Below are 20118 nucleotides of genomic sequence, written 5' to 3'. Positions count from 1 at the left end.
ATGTAAAAACTATTTTTAACTGCGGTAATCTGCATTCATTGGCTGTACAGTAATCGCTCGCCACTTCATGCTTCCAAATTTGTGGCTATGCTTTTTTCCTCAAAATATATGAATTAATAAATCATGCAGTTTTGTGGTTGCATATGGTGTATTACTAGTCAAATAATATGCATATATAAGCAAACATTAAATTTTTTGGCCTAAAATATACATTTTCAAGTAAAAACAACGGTTAAATCAATTAAAATACTAATAAGAAATTACATTCAAAGACATTGTGCTCATATTTTATATGGTATTCTACAGTGGTCACTAGTAATGTTACTGTAATTTTTGGCGAGACACACAAGCACCAGACTGAAACAGCAGGCTTCTCAGGATCTCACAACAAGCACAATAATTCTTAACACAAGCCGGAACCCAAAGCAAAATAAAACTCAGTTGTGACCCCCCCTACTTCACTTCCTGTTTGACCCCCCCACTTAGCTTTTGTAGTATCAGCACACATCTAAAGGGGATTACTGTAGTTCCTGATTGTTAAATTCCATATTTTTGTGAAACATCTTAATTTAAAGCTCAAAGTGTACATATTAGTGGACGAAGGCAAACATACCAGCTATCATGTATAAATATAGTATCAGTCAAAACTAAGGCAACATTCTTTCCTTCTATTGAACGAGAGGACGTCTCCAAACATTTGCTTGTACTATACTTTTCCATTTAATTGTATCAACATTATTTTGTAGTAATAGTTCATTGTATTTACAGTCACATCAATCGCAGGACTCAGTTTGAGAATCCAGTCCTTGAAGCTAAGAGGCGCCTGGAGCAGCAAAGGCAGATGCAGAGTCAAGGCCTCTCTGCCCTCCCGCTGCCCACCATATACAGAGGTACACTGCACGATCATATAGCACGTGTAACACTTGCACAAACATAACTCATAAACATTTGTCTGATCCCAAGTATACTCAGCCTTGGTGAGGCTCAGTATTAAGACAGGGCAGATGCACAATGTCACAATGAAGAAGGTCGAGTGGAGAGAAAGCGGAGGGATGAGGCGACTGAGAACATGAGCGCCCTGAGGCCTTTAGCGGACTGAGCCAGGCACGAAGATAAGGATGTGCTAGCCCAGTGCAAAATAACTCCTAATGAGTCACTACATTTACATTATGCAGCAAAGAAATTATCTAGCGCGTGTTTCATACCAAATGACCTAATTGTACTGTACTCATCCACATTTGGTTGCGAATTATACAAAAATAGAACATCTTTATTGTGATAAAATTGCTATTTTTTTAACATCACATAAAATTGATTTATGTGATGCATTCCATTGTAACACTTCCATTTCATTGTACACGCCACAGACACCCACAATTATATATTTTACTGATGAAAATTATTCAGTTTTCAATTATTGGAAATGGGCGGCACGGCGGTCTAGTGGTTAGCGCGCAGACCTCACAGCTAGGAGACCAGGGTTCTATTCCACCCTCGGCCATCTCTGTGTGGAGTTTGCATGTTCTCCCCGTGCATGCGTGGGTTTTCTCCGGGTACTCCGGTTTCCTCCCACATTCCAAAAACATGCTAGGTTAATTGGTGACTCCAAATTGTCCATAGGTATGAATGTGAGTGTGAATGGTTTGTCTATATGTGCCCTGTGATTGGCTGGCGACCAGTCCAGGATGTACCCCGCCTCTTGCCCGAAGACAGCTGGGATAGGCTCCAGCACCCCCGCGACCCTCGTGAGGAAAAAGCGGTAGAAAATGAATGAATGAATGAATGAATTATTGGAAATGTTTAGGTAGTTAGGAAGGTTGACCATAGAATTATCAATAAATTCATTAATGAATAATAAGCTTTTTAAATTAACTTTTTAAACTCCTTTTATTCACTATTTTTTTTTTAATAACACAAAGAAAGTAATTACTTTCCATTCAAAATGAAGTGGAAGCTCTTCAACAGCAGTCAGCCTCACAATAGAATCCTTCATTGGAATTCTGCTAAAATAAAATGTGATGTCGAGGGCTACCGACTGGTTGCAGAAAGTCAACGTGGGCATTATTAGAACACTGCAACACAGAGCTGATAACGTTCCCACCCACCCTCAGGCCAAAGAGAAAAGAGCATAAGCACCTGAGGGATGCCCTCAAAACCTGTGGTTACCCCAGCTGGTTGTTTGTGAAAAGTGCATCTCATTCCAGAACGAACAAAAAAACATCAGATGAGGAAGAAGAGAGTTGCAGATGCAATAACTTTGTCATCCCGCATGTCTCAGGCCTATCAGAGAAACGCACAAGGATTGCTAACAAACACAACATACCAGTTAACACTTTGAGACAGAGGTTGGTACACCTCAAAAACAGGACACCCCATACCCAGAAGAACAATCTGTATGCTGTCCAGTGCAGTAAGGAATGCACCAATTTTTACATTGGAGGAAGCAAGCAGTCAGTGAACAGGCGCATGTTACAACACAGACGGGCTAATTATTCAGGTCAAGACTCTGCGGTCTATCTGCACCTCCAACAGAAAGAGACGAGAAGGATGGTTTGAAAGAGGAGTGAGGTGAGCTCTCTATGTTAAGGTTGAGAAACCATGTCTGGAACTGTACAATCCGGTCCTTCCTAAAAGATTCAGTCATTCAGTCCCAGTGTGGACGGCCCCAAAGGTGGCGTTTCCTTGATCCTCAGTGCCATGCCATGTCTCCCTACTGTGTGTGATTGTGTGTGTGTGTGTGTCTAGTATGGAGGGTGGGAGGGAGGGGCTTTCTTTGTAATTGTTTTTCCTTTTAATTGTTTTTAATTCTGTAAAGCACTTTGTGTTGCATGTCTTTGCAGGAAAAATGCTCTACAAATAAAGTTGATTTGATTTGATTTAGTCTCTAACAAATAAACAAGGCACAGCCACCTTTAGTTTCAGATTACATCTGAATTGGATACTAACTAAGGCTATACCACCTAAAAATAAGCGTCATTGGGGGGCAGAAGCGGCACGGCGGTCGAGTGGTTAGCGCGCAGACCTCACAGCTAGGAGACCAGGGTTCAATTTCACCCTCGGGTATCTCTGTGTGGAGTTTGCATGTTCTCCCTGTGCATGCGTGGGTTTTCTCCTAGCAATTAACCTAGCAAAACATGCTAGGTTAATTGGCGACTCCAAATTGTCCATAGGTATGAATGTGAGTGTGAATGGTTGTTTGTCTATATGTGCCCTGTGATTGGCTGGCGACCAGTCCAGGGTGTACCCCGCCTCTCGCCCAAAGACAGCTGGGATAGGCTCCAGCACCCCCGCGACCCTCGTGAGGAAAAGCCGTAGAAAATGAATGAATGGGGGGCAGAGGCCCCATTCCGTTGTGTCCTAAAGATTGTCATTTGACGCCACCAAAGAGCCAACCAGAGGATAAATAGACTGGATCTTGCACCAAGCTCTCAAAATAGAGCTGTCCTATCTAGTCTGACTGGTGTGTGTCCCACCTAGCCTTTGAGCATAAACTGATGAAGCCTGCCCAGACAGCCTGAACTGTCTTGTTGCAATCGTTTGAATTCCATGAGAATACAAAGACCTGGATGAGTGGGAATATTCCTACCGTATTTTCTGCACTCAAAAATCTGTAAAAATGGTTGTACGACTTTTTAAAGCGCTCCGCTTGATTGTCAGACCATTTGTATATCACCGGTATTCTGCAAAAATATTGTGCCTATCTCTCTGCTACTTTGAAAAACCAAGTGAAACAAATTAATTCGGAGCTTCCCATCATTTCAAGAGGATTAATTAACAAAAGAACAGGACAGGGGCACACTAACAATAACCTTCCATTGTAATAGTACATTCAAAGAACACACTTCTCACTGATGTGATCTACATTGTGATCTTCAACTTAATGGAACGCTACTCTGATATAAACCACAATGCACTCTTTCGCTTAAAGTTAGTCCAGAACTCTGCGGCATGACTTTTAAAAGGACCCCCCCCCCCCCCCCCAAAAAAAAAAGATGGGAGCACATCACCCCAATTCTAACCTTCCTGCACTGGCGCACTGTTTGTTTTAGAATTGATGTTATGATTTTATTGTTCCTTTTTAAGATTCATTCATTCATTTTCTACCGCTTTTTCCTCACGAGGGGTGCTGGAGCCTATCCCAGCTGTCTTCGGGCGAGAGGCGGGGTACACCCTGGACTGGTCGCCAGCCAATCACAGGGCACATATAGACAAACAACCATTCACACTCACATTCATACCTATGGACAATTTGGAGTCACCAATTAACCTAGCATGTTTTTGGAATGTGTTTTATTAGTTTTACTGTATTCATTTTTTATTCTTACTTATTTATTGTGTTATTAGTTTGTGTAGCACTTTGGAAACAGTGTTTATTAAATGTACTGTATAAATAAAGTGGATTGGATTGAGTATTTACTATCCACTTATTTGGTTCTTAAACATTAGGAGTGAGTTGCATACATGCACAACTCACAGTTCCTTTGTCACGCCTGCAGAAAAGCCGCTGTTCACCAGGGACCCAACCCAGCTGAAGGGTACCTTTCTGTCCACGGGCCTGCAGAAGAGCAACATGGGCTTTGGCTTCACAATAATCGGAGGCGATGAGCCTGACGAGTTCCTGCAAGTGAAGAGCGTCATACCAGAGGGACCTGCGGCTCAGGATGGAAAGATGGACACAGGTAAGTGCTGGTCCTAGTTATGTGTCTGCAAAATAACATTATGTACATTTAGATACATTGGTGTTATCTGACGATCATATGTATTATTTTGCCTTCGAACTTGCATGATGAGAAAGTGTGTGCACCCCTGATAGACAAGTACGATCTACGTACATAAATGCTTCAATCCATAAATATACTGAATATATATATATATATATATATATATATATATATATATATATATATATATATATATATATTCTCCATGTTTAGTTCACATACTGACAAAGTGTGAGCATCTCTGCCCTACATACTGAATGCATTTTATTGATCCAGTCCTGAAGTATAAATCTGTATTAATTATGTTATTATCCACATCACGTCACCACTCTGAATAAGACTATAAGTGAGCAGTCAAAACTGTCAGATATGAAAACTAGCCAACACTGGCCGGGAACATAAAAAACATTTTATAATGTATGTAGCTATTACGTTTACAAGCTAATTGGGTTGCATTTTGACAAGGCTGTGCCCTTTGTAGCATTTTCATCATTCCAGAAAGTGGTAATATGAGTTCAGAAGAGTTGATGGAGTTGTATGTATAAGATGCACAGTATATAGAGACATTAAACACTGCTGTATCAAATAGTCTGGCTGTTCAAAGATATAATCATAAAATGTTTAACAATATTACTGTAGATACTCCACTTTATGCCTCCATTCAATTATTCGCCATGTCCCCCAAAGCAAATAGCCAGGGCTTCTAATTCGCAGCAGGTCAAAACCATTGCCGCTGTGGCTGTAAGCAACCTGCAGCTGCCCTTGTCGACTTTTTTTTTTTTTTTAGCATCACAAGTGGTCAGCATCCAACAACTTTATCTATCTCTGCATACACTTTAAAACATTGCTTTGTGTATTACACTTTGCTGTACTATTGTTCACCATAAAGCCATCATGGCTTTTGATTGACACTTGTCAGAGAGATATGAACAGATATTTTGGGATGTCGTAAGACTGTAGAAGCATAAATAATGTGAGTGTATTTCAGCATTGCAACATAAAATATTAGCGAGACTGGTTATAATGAGTGGCTAAAAGCATCTGCTACATGATGTAACCATCACATAAAGAATTTCTTGTGTCTCCAACTCAGTTGAGCTCATCCCTCCGGAGTTTAAAAAAAAAATGGTGGAAGGACTGAAAGCCTTTTGCAGGATTGCAACACCGGATGGTCTCTGCGGTAGTTTGAATGTGTGGACATTTATGGGTTTCAGCTTAAAAAGTCGCAGTCCCATGACGAATGCGGCCGCCTTAAATCCTCTACTTCACACCACTGCAGGCCCTCGTTGCACACACACACACACACACACACACACACACACACACACACACAAGGACACGTACACATACACATACATGTCACATGCATCATCATGCACAATCCCTAAGAGCAATGTCGCTCAGCTCAAATAGGCCAGCTAATCTCAGCCTGTGTGTGTGTGCAGCTCTGGCAATGTCACCGAGGGGATAGCAGCAAGTTGTGGCGAAAGAAATCGGAACAGAGAGCCAGAGAGAACGGGGGGGGAAGCTGACAAACCACTATAGGGGGGTGAAGATGGTCAAAAGTCAAGAAGTGAAAAGAGGAAGGATGAATAAAAAAAAGCAGAGGATATGTATCAGATGACATGCAAAGATAGCGAGTCATAATAAAATGTAAGTCAGGCAGACAAAAAGGAACAAAGTTGAGATTAAACAGAAAGAGATGGAGGCCAGATAGGAGGGAGAGTGATAGGCAGAGGGAGCAACATGAAAGCAGCGAGACAGAGAGAGAGAGGAAGGAAAGAAGGAAGGAAGGAAGGGAGGAAAGGAGGCATCCCAAGTGAGTTCTAAATGAGCAGTTTAGGCAGCGAGCAACTGGGCGTGAGGCCAGCTCGCAGGTTCACAGGAGTGCAGAGCGCAAACAGCTACCAGCACTCTGACTTTTACTAACATCATTGCCATCATTGGAGCTTTGCTACGTGCTAAACGAGTGCTGATGCAGGGCAACATGAAGCAAGTGCACTAGAGTTGATATCTCATTAAAAAGAAAACAGTCTGGGTAAAACACGGTTCATAAAAAGGTAAATTATTTCGTGCTCTGGCCTATTTGAGCTGAATGAGATACAGTACATTTGCACTAGAGGTTTGACTGTACACCACAATCACAGATGGGTGGGTACCTCAGTTTTAAGGTCACGGTTCGGTTCATTTTCAGTACAGTAAAGCAGTGATTTTCAACCTTTTTTGAGCCACGGCACGTTTTTTACATTGGAAAAATCTTGTGGCACACCACTAACCAAAAATCTTACAAAATGTCACCATGACCTCACACGTGCATCAATAAGTCTATCGGAGGAACAAGGCAGGTGTTGCCACACGGACCAATATTACATTGCTATGCCAGTCTTTACACCACAGACACTCGACAGTAGCCACGTTTTTACATGACCAGTTTTTCTCTTTCCGAATGACCTTTCGGGAAACAATGGTATCCATGGAAAGGAATATTCCAATCCCTTGTCTCCATGCGCCGTGAAAATCAACCAGAATAGTCAATAGGGCATGTGCGGTAAAACGTAAACATCATGTGAAACGTCATGTGATACCGGCTTCCCCAAGTTTTTCCTTAACTTGTTGGAATAACTCCGTATTGCCAGTTTTTCGTCTGTCCAGTCTTGAAATTTAGTTTGAAACAAAAACAAACTTTGCTTAGCAGACCAGTGCTGATTGCTGGCCTCCATTTTTAAAACTGAAGAAGGTCTGGATCTGCGTGTTACGTCATATCTGAGCATGCGCTGAAAGAACGCACCCGGGATAAATTTAAACAGGAAAAGATCAAATTCAAGCTTGCTAATATTTTATAATTAAACTCATGACATGTTTTATATAGATATATTTTCATTTTTAATAAAACTGCACTTGTGAATAAATATAGAAAGGTTTAGATTATGTTTCACAGATGGCGGTAATGCACACCAAAGCTGCTTGCCAACCGCCAATAAACAACAGAAGAAGAAAAACACCAGGAAGAAGAAGGCACCCTGACAACTTTCCGTTTGAGCGGGTACAAGATACCTCAATCGGATTGGTTAAAGGAATATTCCATCCCTGTTCAATTCTTTCAATTTGAGCAAATAAACCAAATGCAATTGGAATATTTGGGTCCATGTATACTATTGACATAATGGCTATTGACATAATATTTGCAAATGATGATTAATAAATGTTAATTATAAAAAGTGATATTGGATAATTCCTCACGGCACAGTGGTTGAAAATCACTGCAGTAAGGGAACAAAATGCAAAACATACAACTGCTTCACTTTAATGACTTATCAAATAAAACATGAAAACTGCCAGTAGCGAGCAGCGAATTCCGAAAAATATATAAAAACAAAGTTGTAGGCCAGACACAGAGTGAGTCAAACGACCCAATGAGAAGCACCGAAATGAGGGGCCTCACCTCGCCCAGATGTGGGACACCAAGGCCTCACTTTGGCCCCAGCTGGGCCCAACCCGAAGGTGCAGGTGTATTGGGTGGCCATTGAGGGCAGGCACCTTAGTGACCTGGTCCTCAGCAGCCAAATGTACTTTTTTGGACATGGAACGTCTCTGGTGGGGAAGGAGGTTCCCCACCTCCTGTCACCTCGACAGACAGTTTGGGCTTGAGAGGGGCTGGACCATGTACTACTCTGGAGTTGCGACAAGTTGGTGGTGTGGGCTCTATATTGGAGTCAACCCAAATGAACGAGAGTGTCACTTCCCTATGCCTTCGGGTGGGGGAAAGTGTCCTGACTAATTTTTTTCATGCACTATGGAACGAAAACCAAGACATTGTACAAAAATGGCAGCAAAATTTTGGTGAAAATGACAGCCGGACCATACAAAAACCAAGGTTTGCCTTGGATTAAGTTTTTATTAGGAAAGTAGAACAGTGCAACAGTGGAAATGTGACTGTATCCAGGACTTTATCCAAGACAGTCCCACTTCCTGCCCCACATTTTTGGGAACTTGGAGTGCCTGTGCATTGTGCTGAATGTACACCCCTAACTTCCACAATCTAATGAGATAGATCCTATATGTCTGCCAACCCAGTCCTGTAGGTGGCAATAATTAGTATATATTATAATATAGTCCATATTTATCCAGATTTGCACTAAAATGACATCATCAGGCAGGCACCTGAATATCTGATTAGCTTTGTTGCAGTGAAAAAACGCACTCGGTTACAGCAATGTCATGCCTTTGTGTCTTTTCTGCTATGATGCCATGAAACCTCTCACTTTGTCAATTAAAATATATCAAAATCACTTCAAAAAAACATAATAAAAGCAAAAGAGGTGAAGAGCACAAGGGTTATTCAGGCATTAATGATGCACAGATACAGATTCATGCAGTCAGATGATGCTTTTCATATATCCATCCACAGGGACGTGCGACCTTCTGATGCATTCTGATGAGACTTGAACAGTTGATACAACACATGACTGTCATTGTGTCAATTCTGACATTTCCACAGAGGCTCTGGCTTTCTCTTTGACTCACTTTGTATATTCGCAAAGATGCATTAACCTTCTCTCTCGCCTCGGTGTGAGCCTCGCGTACATTTTTGCCTCCCTGCAGGCCCGATGAACTGATATTGTCTTTTTCATGAGATACCTAAGTGGGATGGCGTGTTGTTGCAGCCTGTCCACAGCAGTCATTGCAGCAGAGCGCTCCCCAAACACATTTTCTGCAGAAAGAATGACAAAAACGTGTATTTTTTCTGAGGCTATTATATCGACTTTTACAGTTGGAGGGTTTTTTTTTTTTTTGTAAAACGACCAGATCAATCTCTCCAATTGTGTGTGTTTTGAGGCCTGGTGTACTTTTAACATAGCGAGCTATAAAATACATAAAAAGATGAAATGCATTAGAACAAGCGTGATCAAACTTTTACCACTGAAGGCTGCATATGAAAAACTCAAAGGATACCAGGGCCGTTTTGATACTGTTTATTTTGTAAAAAAGGCTGGAAAAAAATACATTTCATATGTATTTAAAGACAAAACTTTGTGTTGTGTTGTGTCACACAGTTAGGAGATCGAGAAGTTTCTCCGCTGATCGCTGGTGGAGAAAAGGCTGGGGGGAAAAAAGACATATGTATTTAAAGACAAAACTTTGTGTTGTGTCACACAGTCAGGAGATCGGGAAGTTTCTCCGCTGACCACTGGTCGCCAGGCCAATCACAGGGCACATACACTACCGCTCAAAAGTTTGGGATCACTTGCAAATTTCCTTGTTTTCCACATAAAAACATTTTCATGCATTTCACAAACATTTTTTTCCATTTCACAAACATTTGTATCAATTTCACAAACAATTACAATTAATCATGATTTTCAAAGAACGATCTACATTTTTGCATAGAGGCCTACTATCAACAACTGTCAGTTCTCTGCATCAATGTCCTGGTATGGCTGCTAATCCAAGTTAATCATTTTATATACTAATAGATTATTAGGAAACCCATCTAAAAAAATCTCCTACCATGCTGTTAAGTAGGCGGCACGGTGGACGAGTGGTTAGCGCACAGACCTCACAGCTAGGAGACCAGGGTTCAATTCCACCCTCGGCCATCTCTGTGTGGAGTTTGCATTTTCTCCTCGTGCATGCGTGGGTTTTCTCCGGGTACTCCGGTTTCCTCCCACATTCCAAAAACATGCTAGGTTAATTGGCGACTCCAAATTGTCCATAGGTATGAATGTGAGTGTGAATGGTTGTTTGTCTATATGTGCCCTGTGATTGGCTGGCCACCAGTCCAGGGTGTTTCCCGCCTCTCGCCCAAAGACAGCTGGGATAGGCTCCAGCAACCCCCGCGACCCTTGTGAGGAAAAAGCGGTAGAAAATGAATGAATGAATGAATGCTGTTAAGTACTCCCTTCAGAGAGCAGCACAAACTGGGTCTAACAAGGACAGAAAAAGGAGTGGGAGGACCTGATGCACAACTGTGCAAGAGGATAAATATCTGAGAGTGTGTAGTTTAAGACAAAGATGCCTCACAGCGTCGTCACCTGGCAGCTGCACTAAATAGTACCAGTCAAACACCAGTGTCAGTATCAACAGTGAAGCTGTGACTTCAGGACTTCAGAAAAAGCCATATCTCTGACGGGCCAAAAACATTCCCAAGTGATCCCAAACTTATGAGCGGTAGTGATGAACAGAAATAAAGCTTTTATTTAAGTTTGCTGGGATTTCATTGTTGCAGCACAGCGGCCATGGCGATACAACGGTGTCACGAACACAACGGATACACGTCACGGTGTTGAACTTCATTCATTCATTTTCTACCGCTATCCTCACGAGTGTTGCGGGGGCGTGCTGGAGCCTATCCCAGCTGTCTTCGGGCGAGAGGCGAGGTACAGCCTGGACTGGTCGCCAGCCAATCACAGGGCACATATAGACAAACAACCATTCACACTCACATTCATACCTATGGACAATTTGGAGTCATCAATTAACCTAGCATGTTTTTGGAATGTGGGAGGAAACCGGAGTACCAACGCATGCACGAGGAGAACATGCAAACTCCACACAGAGATGCCCAACAGAGATTGGGATAGGCTCCAGCATACCCCCGTGACCCTAGTGAGGATAAGTGGTATAGAAAATGGATGATTTAGTCTTAGTGCCACAAGCTAATCCTGCCTAAATAACGCATTTTCCTGGAGTCCTGGGTAAAGACTAGAGATGCTATGCTCGATATTGGCTTTCTTATCAATATCCGATATCCGTTGTTGACGTACTAATGTAGCGTCCCAACAAAGTTTCACAGTCTGATGTTCCAACACTGTATTCTTAAAATCTCACATGCATCTGAGTGACATTCGCATCCATGTTTCCTCTCCAGGTGACGTTATCGTGTATGTGAACGACATCTGCGTGCTGGGAACCACTCACGCTGATGTGGTCAAGCTCTTCCAGTCGGTACCGATCGGTCAGAGTGTCACCCTTGTACTTTGTCGAGGCTACCCTCTGCCCTTCGACCCCGAGGACCCCAATGCTGCAAGCACCTCCATGACTCCCATCGGGATGGAGCACCGCCCCCTTGTGGTGAATGGCCGTAGCAGCTACGATCCTTACCTGGAGTATTTGTCTCTCAGCTCCCAGCTTCCTGCTCAAGCTCTGGCCCAAGCCGTTGTCTCCCACCCTGGGGACACGCACCTGGATGGCTCCTCCTTGCCGCCCACCACCCCTGGCTCGTCGTCGGCACTCACGCCTCATGATGACAACGTATCCATGGCCTCGTCGGGGGCTGCAGGCATTGCCGGGGCAACAGCACAAACAGCTGAGCTCCTGACGGTTACCATGGTGAAAGGAGTGGAGGGCTTTGGGTTCACCATTGCAGACAGTCCCACTGGTCAGCGAGTCAAACAGGTCAAGTATCGCAGTGCTACTATGGATTATATCGGAAACAATGAATTATGGTGTGTGTGTATGTGTACTTTTCTTATTTTATGAATATATTACCAGTAACGTTTCACGTTAAACCTAAGGCAGTTGTTAAAAGAGCATCTCTGAAGTGAGCTTGACCTGTAAATAGCTAACATTGCAAATATTATACTCAAATCTGCACATTTGTGCACATTCTAACGGTCATATATTTACAGTATATCATGTGGCAGGAAATGCTTTTGTTGCAGTAGCTTTATAGTAACATGCATAGTATACTTTGCAAGAAAGATTTGATAAAAATCATAAAAAAACATAAAATAATAACAGTAATAGTAAATAAATATTAATAGTACCTACATTTCACAAATCATCTTAAATTTTACTGAATGTAATGAATACTGTTGTTTCTACTTAAAAAAAAACAAAAAACAAATCTAGTATCTGGTATTTGCCATAAAAATGTTTTAAGAAAAGTTAATATGTTGAAGGTTGTATTTGTTTTGGAAAAATATTTTATAATATGTTTTATAATATTAATAATATATATATTTAATAATATTTATTATATATATTTATTTATTTATGTAATGATATTTTATAATAACCCCAATCATAATTCATGTTATATATTTGACCTCAAAACCAATTTAATAAAAACTAATAAATACTGTAGAATAGTTTTTCTAAAAATAATATCAATGTCATAATTTGTCATAATCATTTGGGGTTTTTTGTTATTCACTGAGAAATATTTAATTTATAAAAAATAAAATAAAAAAAATCCCTGTCTCTAAATTGGAAATTAAAAAATGCTGGATCCACACATTAATATGGACCTCCACCTGAATGTATCATTTATTCACTAACAGTTCATCTTCTTCTCTCAAGTCAGGTGACCAGAAGAGGCAGAGCCCCAAGCTAACATGAAGGTGTGTGGTTGCAGGTGCTGGACCCGGGCTCACAGGGGGCGTCGGGTCTGGTCGAGGGCGACCTGATCCTGGAGGTGAACCAACAGCCGGTGGCGGCGGCAGGACATGGACGAGTGGTGGAGATGCTGAAAGAGTGTCCAGTTGGAGCTGAAGCCACTTTGCTCATTCAGAGAGCAGCAACAGGTCAGATTCATGCTTTTATTATGGTCACTACTACTGACCTTTAGGATTTGGAAAAGTCAGTCCAGTGAATGTGAAAGGACGGTCCTGGGAGAGAAAGGTCAGCACAGTACTTTAGGGTCTGGACTGTTCTTCAGTTTTTAGCCCTTTGGACACTTTCAGGTGGACTTGTCCACCATGATGGTATTAAAAGGTCAAAGATGTTGTAGCCAGTGAGGCCACAAGAAGTCCTTCAAATCTATTTTACACACTACTGCTGAAGGATACATTGTAGAAAAACAATAAGACTGACACGATCAAGGCTGCACGGTGACCAAGTGGTTAGCGCGCCACACACTAGGAGACATATATAATATAAAAACCAGTTAAACTATTTAGGTCTTGCAGAAATATGTTGAATGCATTACACATATGCTGAGTCATCATTGAAGAGTGTTAGGAGGTGTTACACTAAGTACCTGTTGTGGGGGTGTGTGTGTATATGTGTGTATATGTGTGTGTTGTCACTGCTTTTGTTCTAAAAAAGCAGTGTGTATGTAGCATGGATTTCTCCCACTGAACCAAGAGCAGCGGCACACAGGATGAAGTGTGACGTTGTGGTGTTTTAAGAGTGTGCAAAGTGTGTACCACAGGGAGTTGTGGTGCAACATGGAGGTGTCGCTCAGCACAGTGGTTGCATGTCATCACCATTGTGATTAGGGATGGGATTGCATTCTCACCTGGAATGGGGAACTACAGGTGCATACATGCAAACCAACAGGTGGCGCCAAACAACTTATTCCCCCAAAGGAAGTAAGCAAATTCACAAACAGAGGAGTTATGATGCTAATTTGAAGATAATAATGATCAATGAGGGAGAGTCTTCAAACAATGAGGAAATATGATATCCTTTTTTATTTTTGTAATCTCCTAGTTGTTAGTTCACTGATATTGATATTGAATTTAGGATTTTATCTTTGTGTTTTCGACGTGTGTCTTGAGAAAATGTTTAATTGTTATTTATTTTGGTTATTTTGTATTGTTGTTTATATTATTTATATTAACACAATATTAATGTTATTAATTATTATTATTAATTAATATAATATTATAATATTAACATTATATTAATTTATATTAATTTATATTAATTAATAATTATATTAATAAATGTATAATGAATAATATAAATTTAAATATATATATATATATAAAACTTTAAAAGTTAGCATATATATACGTATATGTGTGTGTGTGTGTATGCATTTATTATTTATATTTTACAAACCAAATACTATATTAAGGTTATTATTTATTTTAGAAATAATTATAATTATATAATAATTTTATTATATTATATTAATTATTTTTTTTTATTTTATAAGGTGAAAAAATACAGTGTCAATGCACCTTGCTTGTTTGTTCCTAAGGTTGGCAGTGGTGTAGAACTAACGTGGGTAATATAGAGCCGTTTCTGATATAATATTTTTCTACACATTTGCAAATCACAATAATATACATATCTATGTTGTTTTCCACTGTGAGTGTGAATGGTTCGATTCCCCGTTTGGGCATCTCTGTGTGCAGTTTGCATGTACTCCCTGTTCGTGTGTGGATTTTCTCTGAGTATTCCAAAAACATGTTAAGTTAATTGGCGACTCCAAATTGTCCATAGGTATGAATGTGAGTGTGAATGGTTGTTTGTCTATATGTGCCCTGTGATTGGCTGGCGACCAGTCCAGGATGTACCTCGCCTCTCAATTCCAAAACATGTTTCATATACTATTTCATTTCAACTTAATCTTTGTTCATCTCTGCTTCATTAACACACTCATTCACACAGTTAGGCTCCCTCAAAAACAGTTTGTTCTGCAGTCAGATTCCATAGCCCTAAAACAACCACCAGTTACACTATATGCACAGTGTCAATTTAACATACAAAAGAATTGATTATCTATAAAATGAAAGCAATTGGTCATTCATTATTTAGTAATTTTTTTTATTGCTTTCTTGTGAATTTATTGTTGCGCTTCGACCAAGCATATATTTATTTTTTGCCATTAATCGAAAAAAAATGTCAGAATATTCATTCATTCATTTTCTACCGCTTTTCCTCACGAGGGTCTGGACTGGCCAGCCAATCACAGGGGACAAATATAGACATATAGACAAACAACCATTCACACTCACATTCCTACCTATGGACAATTTGAAGTCGCCAATTAACCTAGCATGTTTTTGGAATGTGGGAGTAACCGGAGTAACCGGAGAAAACCCACGCATGCACGGGGAGAACATGCAAACTCCACACAGAGATGGCCGAGGGTGGAATTGAACCCTGGTCTCCTAGCTGTGAGGTCTGCGTGCTAACCACTCGCCCGCCGTGCCGCCCGAGTAGAATATTCAATTACCAAAATATTCGATAGCTGCGTATTGAGCATATTTAAATAAAATCAGAATAGTCGAAATAAGTTAAGAATACTTTTTGCAGAATGCTCCCTCATGCTGTTTCCACCTGCTCCCATTTGACATTCCAAGTTTTTTTCTTTCTTTGTAGCAGCCGAGTATCATTCCCCGACACCTGTCACTTGACTTATAATGAGCCGCTCTTCGCTGCCTTTTATATTTCTGCATATGTTCAGTACTTTACCATGTCTGTGAAGTCAAAGACGTGCCATCATTTGGTAGGAGTACATCCTAATTGTGTCCCTCAAATAGAATAAGAGACTTTGATATTAGGGTATGATTTGGAGTAAGAGTTTGACACTGATTTTCTCCCAAAATGCTCAGGTCACAAGGTTGAAGTTCGAGTTCCCCCGAGCTGCCAGCCGCCCTCATACGCACACACATAAAACACAGCATAATTAGCCATAAAGCAGCCATTCATGTCACATCTCATGAATGGAAATTTACAAGTCTATTGTGTTGCCGCACTTGAAGCTGTTGTTTGTTTGTTTTTCCCGTGACAAAACGCCATTCGATTAGCATTAATTGTTTCTGAGATGATTCTGGAACAATAAAAAAAGATCCGACACTCCTCTGTATTTAATTAGAGGTGAAGGCCGTGCACATTTAAATGAATTGAAGTGTAAAAAAATGATAATTGCAGAAATGAAAAGCAAATCTGTGCATAAGTAATAAGCAGTCAGCTTGGAGCGTGCATAGCATTATGGAGACATATTGGACTTTTGTCACCAAACTGTTGCCAGATGAGCTTATTGTGTTAATGTTGTTTGATGGATGGTAGTCTGACACTGTGCAACACAACACCCAGTCTACTTTTTGTTGCACTTATTAGCTAAAATGTTGTCTTGTTGAGCAGCCAAGCATCTCATGAACGTGCATGAGTATGCCACCTGGTGGTCAAGCATTGCAAAGACATGCACTACAGTCTCTTCTCTTTTTTTATTGTTTTTTACAAAATGCAGAACTAACAGAAAACCCTAATCTCATGGTAGTAGATGACCCCAGTATATCCCACCAGGCACCCTGCAGCTCCTGTTATATCGGATACTGTATATGTACCACAATAAGGTCAGATGTAAATGAAAACATAAAGCATTATACTAAAATATATAGGTATAATATACCTACTATTGAACTCCAGATTAACACACAGTTAACTAGTTAGTACTATTATGCTGCAAACACAATATTTAGAAAGCCTTTCAAAGTAATTCAATTTACCAACGAAAGTATATTTTATAAAAATATGTATTTTTTTCTAAAATGTATTTGTATAAAACCAAATAATGCTTCATTATGCCCTGCCCCCAAGGCTTATCAATATGTAGCCAAATAAATATTCATATGAGGGAAAATAAATCATAGTCATAATTTTTTCATGAAAAATTCTGTTAAAATATTTATTTTAATTGCCAAAATTCTTCATGGATTTTATTCCCCTATAGATCTATACATCCATCCATTTTCTACCGCTTATCCTCACGAGGATCGTGGGTATGCTGGAGCCTATCCCAGCTGTCTTCGGGCAAGAGGCGGGGTGCACCCTGGACTGGTCGCCAGCCAATCACAGGGCACATATAGACAAACAACCATTCACACTCACATTCATACCTATGGACAATTTGGAGTCACCAATTAACCTAGCATGTTTTTGGAATGGGGGAGGAAACCGGAGTACCCGGAGAAAACCCACGCACGCACAGGGAGAACATGCAAACTCCACACGGAGAATCGAACCCTGGTCTTCCCAATCTCCTGACTGTGTGGCCTACATGCTCACCGCTCGGGCACCGTGCGGCTCCCTTAGATCTACTAATATAAACTCATGGAAATTATTAATGTCATTTTTGCCATCGGGGTGGCACGGTGTTTGAGTGGTTAGCGCGCAGACCTCACAGCTAGGAGACTAGTGTTCAATTCCACCCTCGGCCATCTCTGTGTGGAGTTTGCATGTTCTCCTTGTGCATGCGTGGGTTTTCTCCGGGTACTCTGGTTTCCTCCCACATTCCAAAAACATGCTAGGTTAATTGGCGACTCCAAATTGTCCATAGGTATGAATGTGAGTGTGAATGGTTGTTTGTCTATATGTGCCCTGTGATTGGCTGGCGACCAGTCCAGGGTGTACCCCGCCTCTCGCCCAAAGACAGCTGGGATAGGCCCAGCACCCCCCGCGACCCTCGTGAGGAAAAGCGGTTGAAAATGAATGAATTAATTAATGAATTTTTGCAATAATTTTTTATGTTAAACTTGCTTTTCTAAATAATAACTAGTATAAAATGTTTTGGGGTGAAATTTACTTAAGTGATAAATAAAAATCAAAAAATGAAATACTTTTATGTGTGGAAAACTATTAAGATAAAATTATTATGAAATCCTAATTCTTAACTTAAAACCATATTTCTCCCCAAGATTTATACATAGAAAACCAAAAGAACTTTTAAGTGTGTATGTAACATAAAACCATAATTTCCAACATTTTCGGGGTGTACCTCACCTCAAGTCAGGTTGGGTAGGCTACAGCTGACCCATGACCCAAAAGAGGACAAGCAGTATAGTTGGTAGTGAGAAATAAAATAAATCAATACCATGCATCTCGTACAGAACAGATTGACAAAATGTTTCACTTTCATTTCTATTAGTGAATAATGCATGCATCATACTTTAGGCATGTTATTGACTGACATTCTACCTCAGATTTGTATCTCAGTGCGCACGCACACACACACAGAAGCTTCCCCAAAGGAGGTTATTTCCTCCCATAGCCTTAGCAGTGTTTTGGTGTATGAAAAAGTGAAGAGTAGAAAGCCCACAGGGACGATCATCCTGACACACCAGGAAGTGTTATGAATTCCTGTTATGTCTCTGTCCTCTGTGGCGGGTGAAAAAGGGGGACAAGGTCTTTTAAAGTGACTCAGATGAGGAAAATGTCACAGCGTGTGTTTGTTGCCAGAATTGCTGTGCTGCAGTGCATCGGTGGAATATTGTATGTGGTCATTAGTGTGTAATACACACAGACGATGTGTCAGACCTTCCCTGCATGTGTTCTCATGTGTTTCACCTCCATGGCGGGAACACTTCCAAGAATTCTGCTGAGCTCTGGCCGTATTCTCGGGCCTCAGTCCGCTGACGTTCCAGCCTTGAAAGTGAGCCAAACTTAGGCTAAGAGACACTCCCGGGCACCAATGAACATCACGGCGAAGGCCAATCGCTCGGAACTGAGCACCGTCCAGAACTCAGCGGGCTCGTCTGACATGCTCGCCGCGCCAGAACCGACCCAAGCAGCTCTTGACCGCGTGAAGCCTCTCTACCAGTCAGTCATTTGTAATTCATCACGCACGCCTGTGAAAGTGCCACACATCCGCCACATATGCTGATGAATCCCATTAGCATTTAAATGAAGCTTTAAATGCCTGCGATGAGGATGACGCTCTGTTCTAATACAAGTGGACAATTGCAGCGGAGATCACGCTAATTTCCTTCCCTGTCACATTAAGGAAAAGTTTCCAGTGAATGAGGTATTAGAATTCCTCCGAGGCTTCCTGTAACGCTTCTGTTCCCTGAAGGATGAACTTCTTACCAGCATAGAAACCTACAGTATGCTGGGACTTTTCAGGACCATGGACAGCTCATACCACATTATATAAAGCAGTGGTCCCCACTCATAATTGTGGAAAAGTGGAAAATATTCTAAAATGTTTAAAAAAAAATGAAACCACATTTTCATTCAATACAAAAAAATTAAGCTACACAACCAAGCATCAAGGGAAATACTTCATTATTTTGTCGTTAATTTAAAAAAAAAATGGTGTAAAATTCAAAAAACTTTACGTTTTTATAACAAAATGGAAACACATTTTTCAAAGAAAAAAATATATCTTTTTAAGTGGAAAAAATTATAAATATTTCTAAAATGTTTTTGTTTCAAACCATACTTTTTTTTAACATGAAACATTTTCAGAAATATCTTTATATCAAACCATCATCGTAATAAAATTGAAAATGACGTTGTTAAAGATGTAAAACCAGGCTTTTTAAAGTGAAAAAAGATAATAACAATGTTTTTTTTAAAGTTAAGTTAAACATTTTTTTAATTGTGTCATATCAAATTATAGTGTAATTTTTAAGTGGACACTTAAAAAAAACGATTTAATATCAACGCAATGTCTTTAAGTCATGTTAAAATAGCAATAGTTTTTTTTTAAGTGAAAGTGAGTCAATTAGAAATATTTTTTAAACCAATATTTTTGATTTTTTTTTTCAAGATTGAATGACAAAAATTTGTATTAAAATATTAAATACAGCCAGTACAGGCTCAAATTTTGGACCTACCTCTTTATTCAATGCTTTTTTAAACTTTGTTTTCATGACTATTTACATTGTACATTCTCAAAGCTATCAACAAAGGCGTGGAATTAACAAAAAAAGTGAGA

At 40.3% G+C, this 20118-nt stretch overlaps 1 protein-coding gene across 6 annotated transcripts in view; it reads left to right on the top strand.

The window, feature by feature from the left end:
• The window catches only part of LOC131131677 (membrane-associated guanylate kinase, WW and PDZ domain-containing protein 2-like), a 110105-nt gene that overhangs the window by 72240 nt on the left and 17747 nt on the right, over nucleotides 1–20118 (top strand). For all 6 annotated transcript variants that reach the window (XM_058076584.1, XM_058076582.1, XM_058076583.1 and 3 more), the window contains exons 8-11: nucleotides 769–890; nucleotides 4497–4679; nucleotides 11590–12116; nucleotides 13078–13246. In XM_058076584.1, coding sequence (XP_057932567.1) covers nucleotides 769–890; nucleotides 4497–4679; nucleotides 11590–12116; nucleotides 13078–13246 — 1001 coding nt within the window. The remainder of the gene's footprint in view (nucleotides 1–768; nucleotides 891–4496; nucleotides 4680–11589; nucleotides 12117–13077; nucleotides 13247–20118) is intronic.

The sequence above is a fragment of the Doryrhamphus excisus genome, chromosome 6 (assembly GCF_030265055.1).
Source record: "Doryrhamphus excisus isolate RoL2022-K1 chromosome 6, RoL_Dexc_1.0, whole genome shotgun sequence".
Lineage (NCBI taxonomy): Eukaryota > Metazoa > Chordata > Actinopteri > Syngnathiformes > Syngnathidae > Doryrhamphus > Doryrhamphus excisus.
Note: the sequence above shows the minus strand (reverse complement) of the source record. Positions and strands in the feature narration are given on the sequence as shown.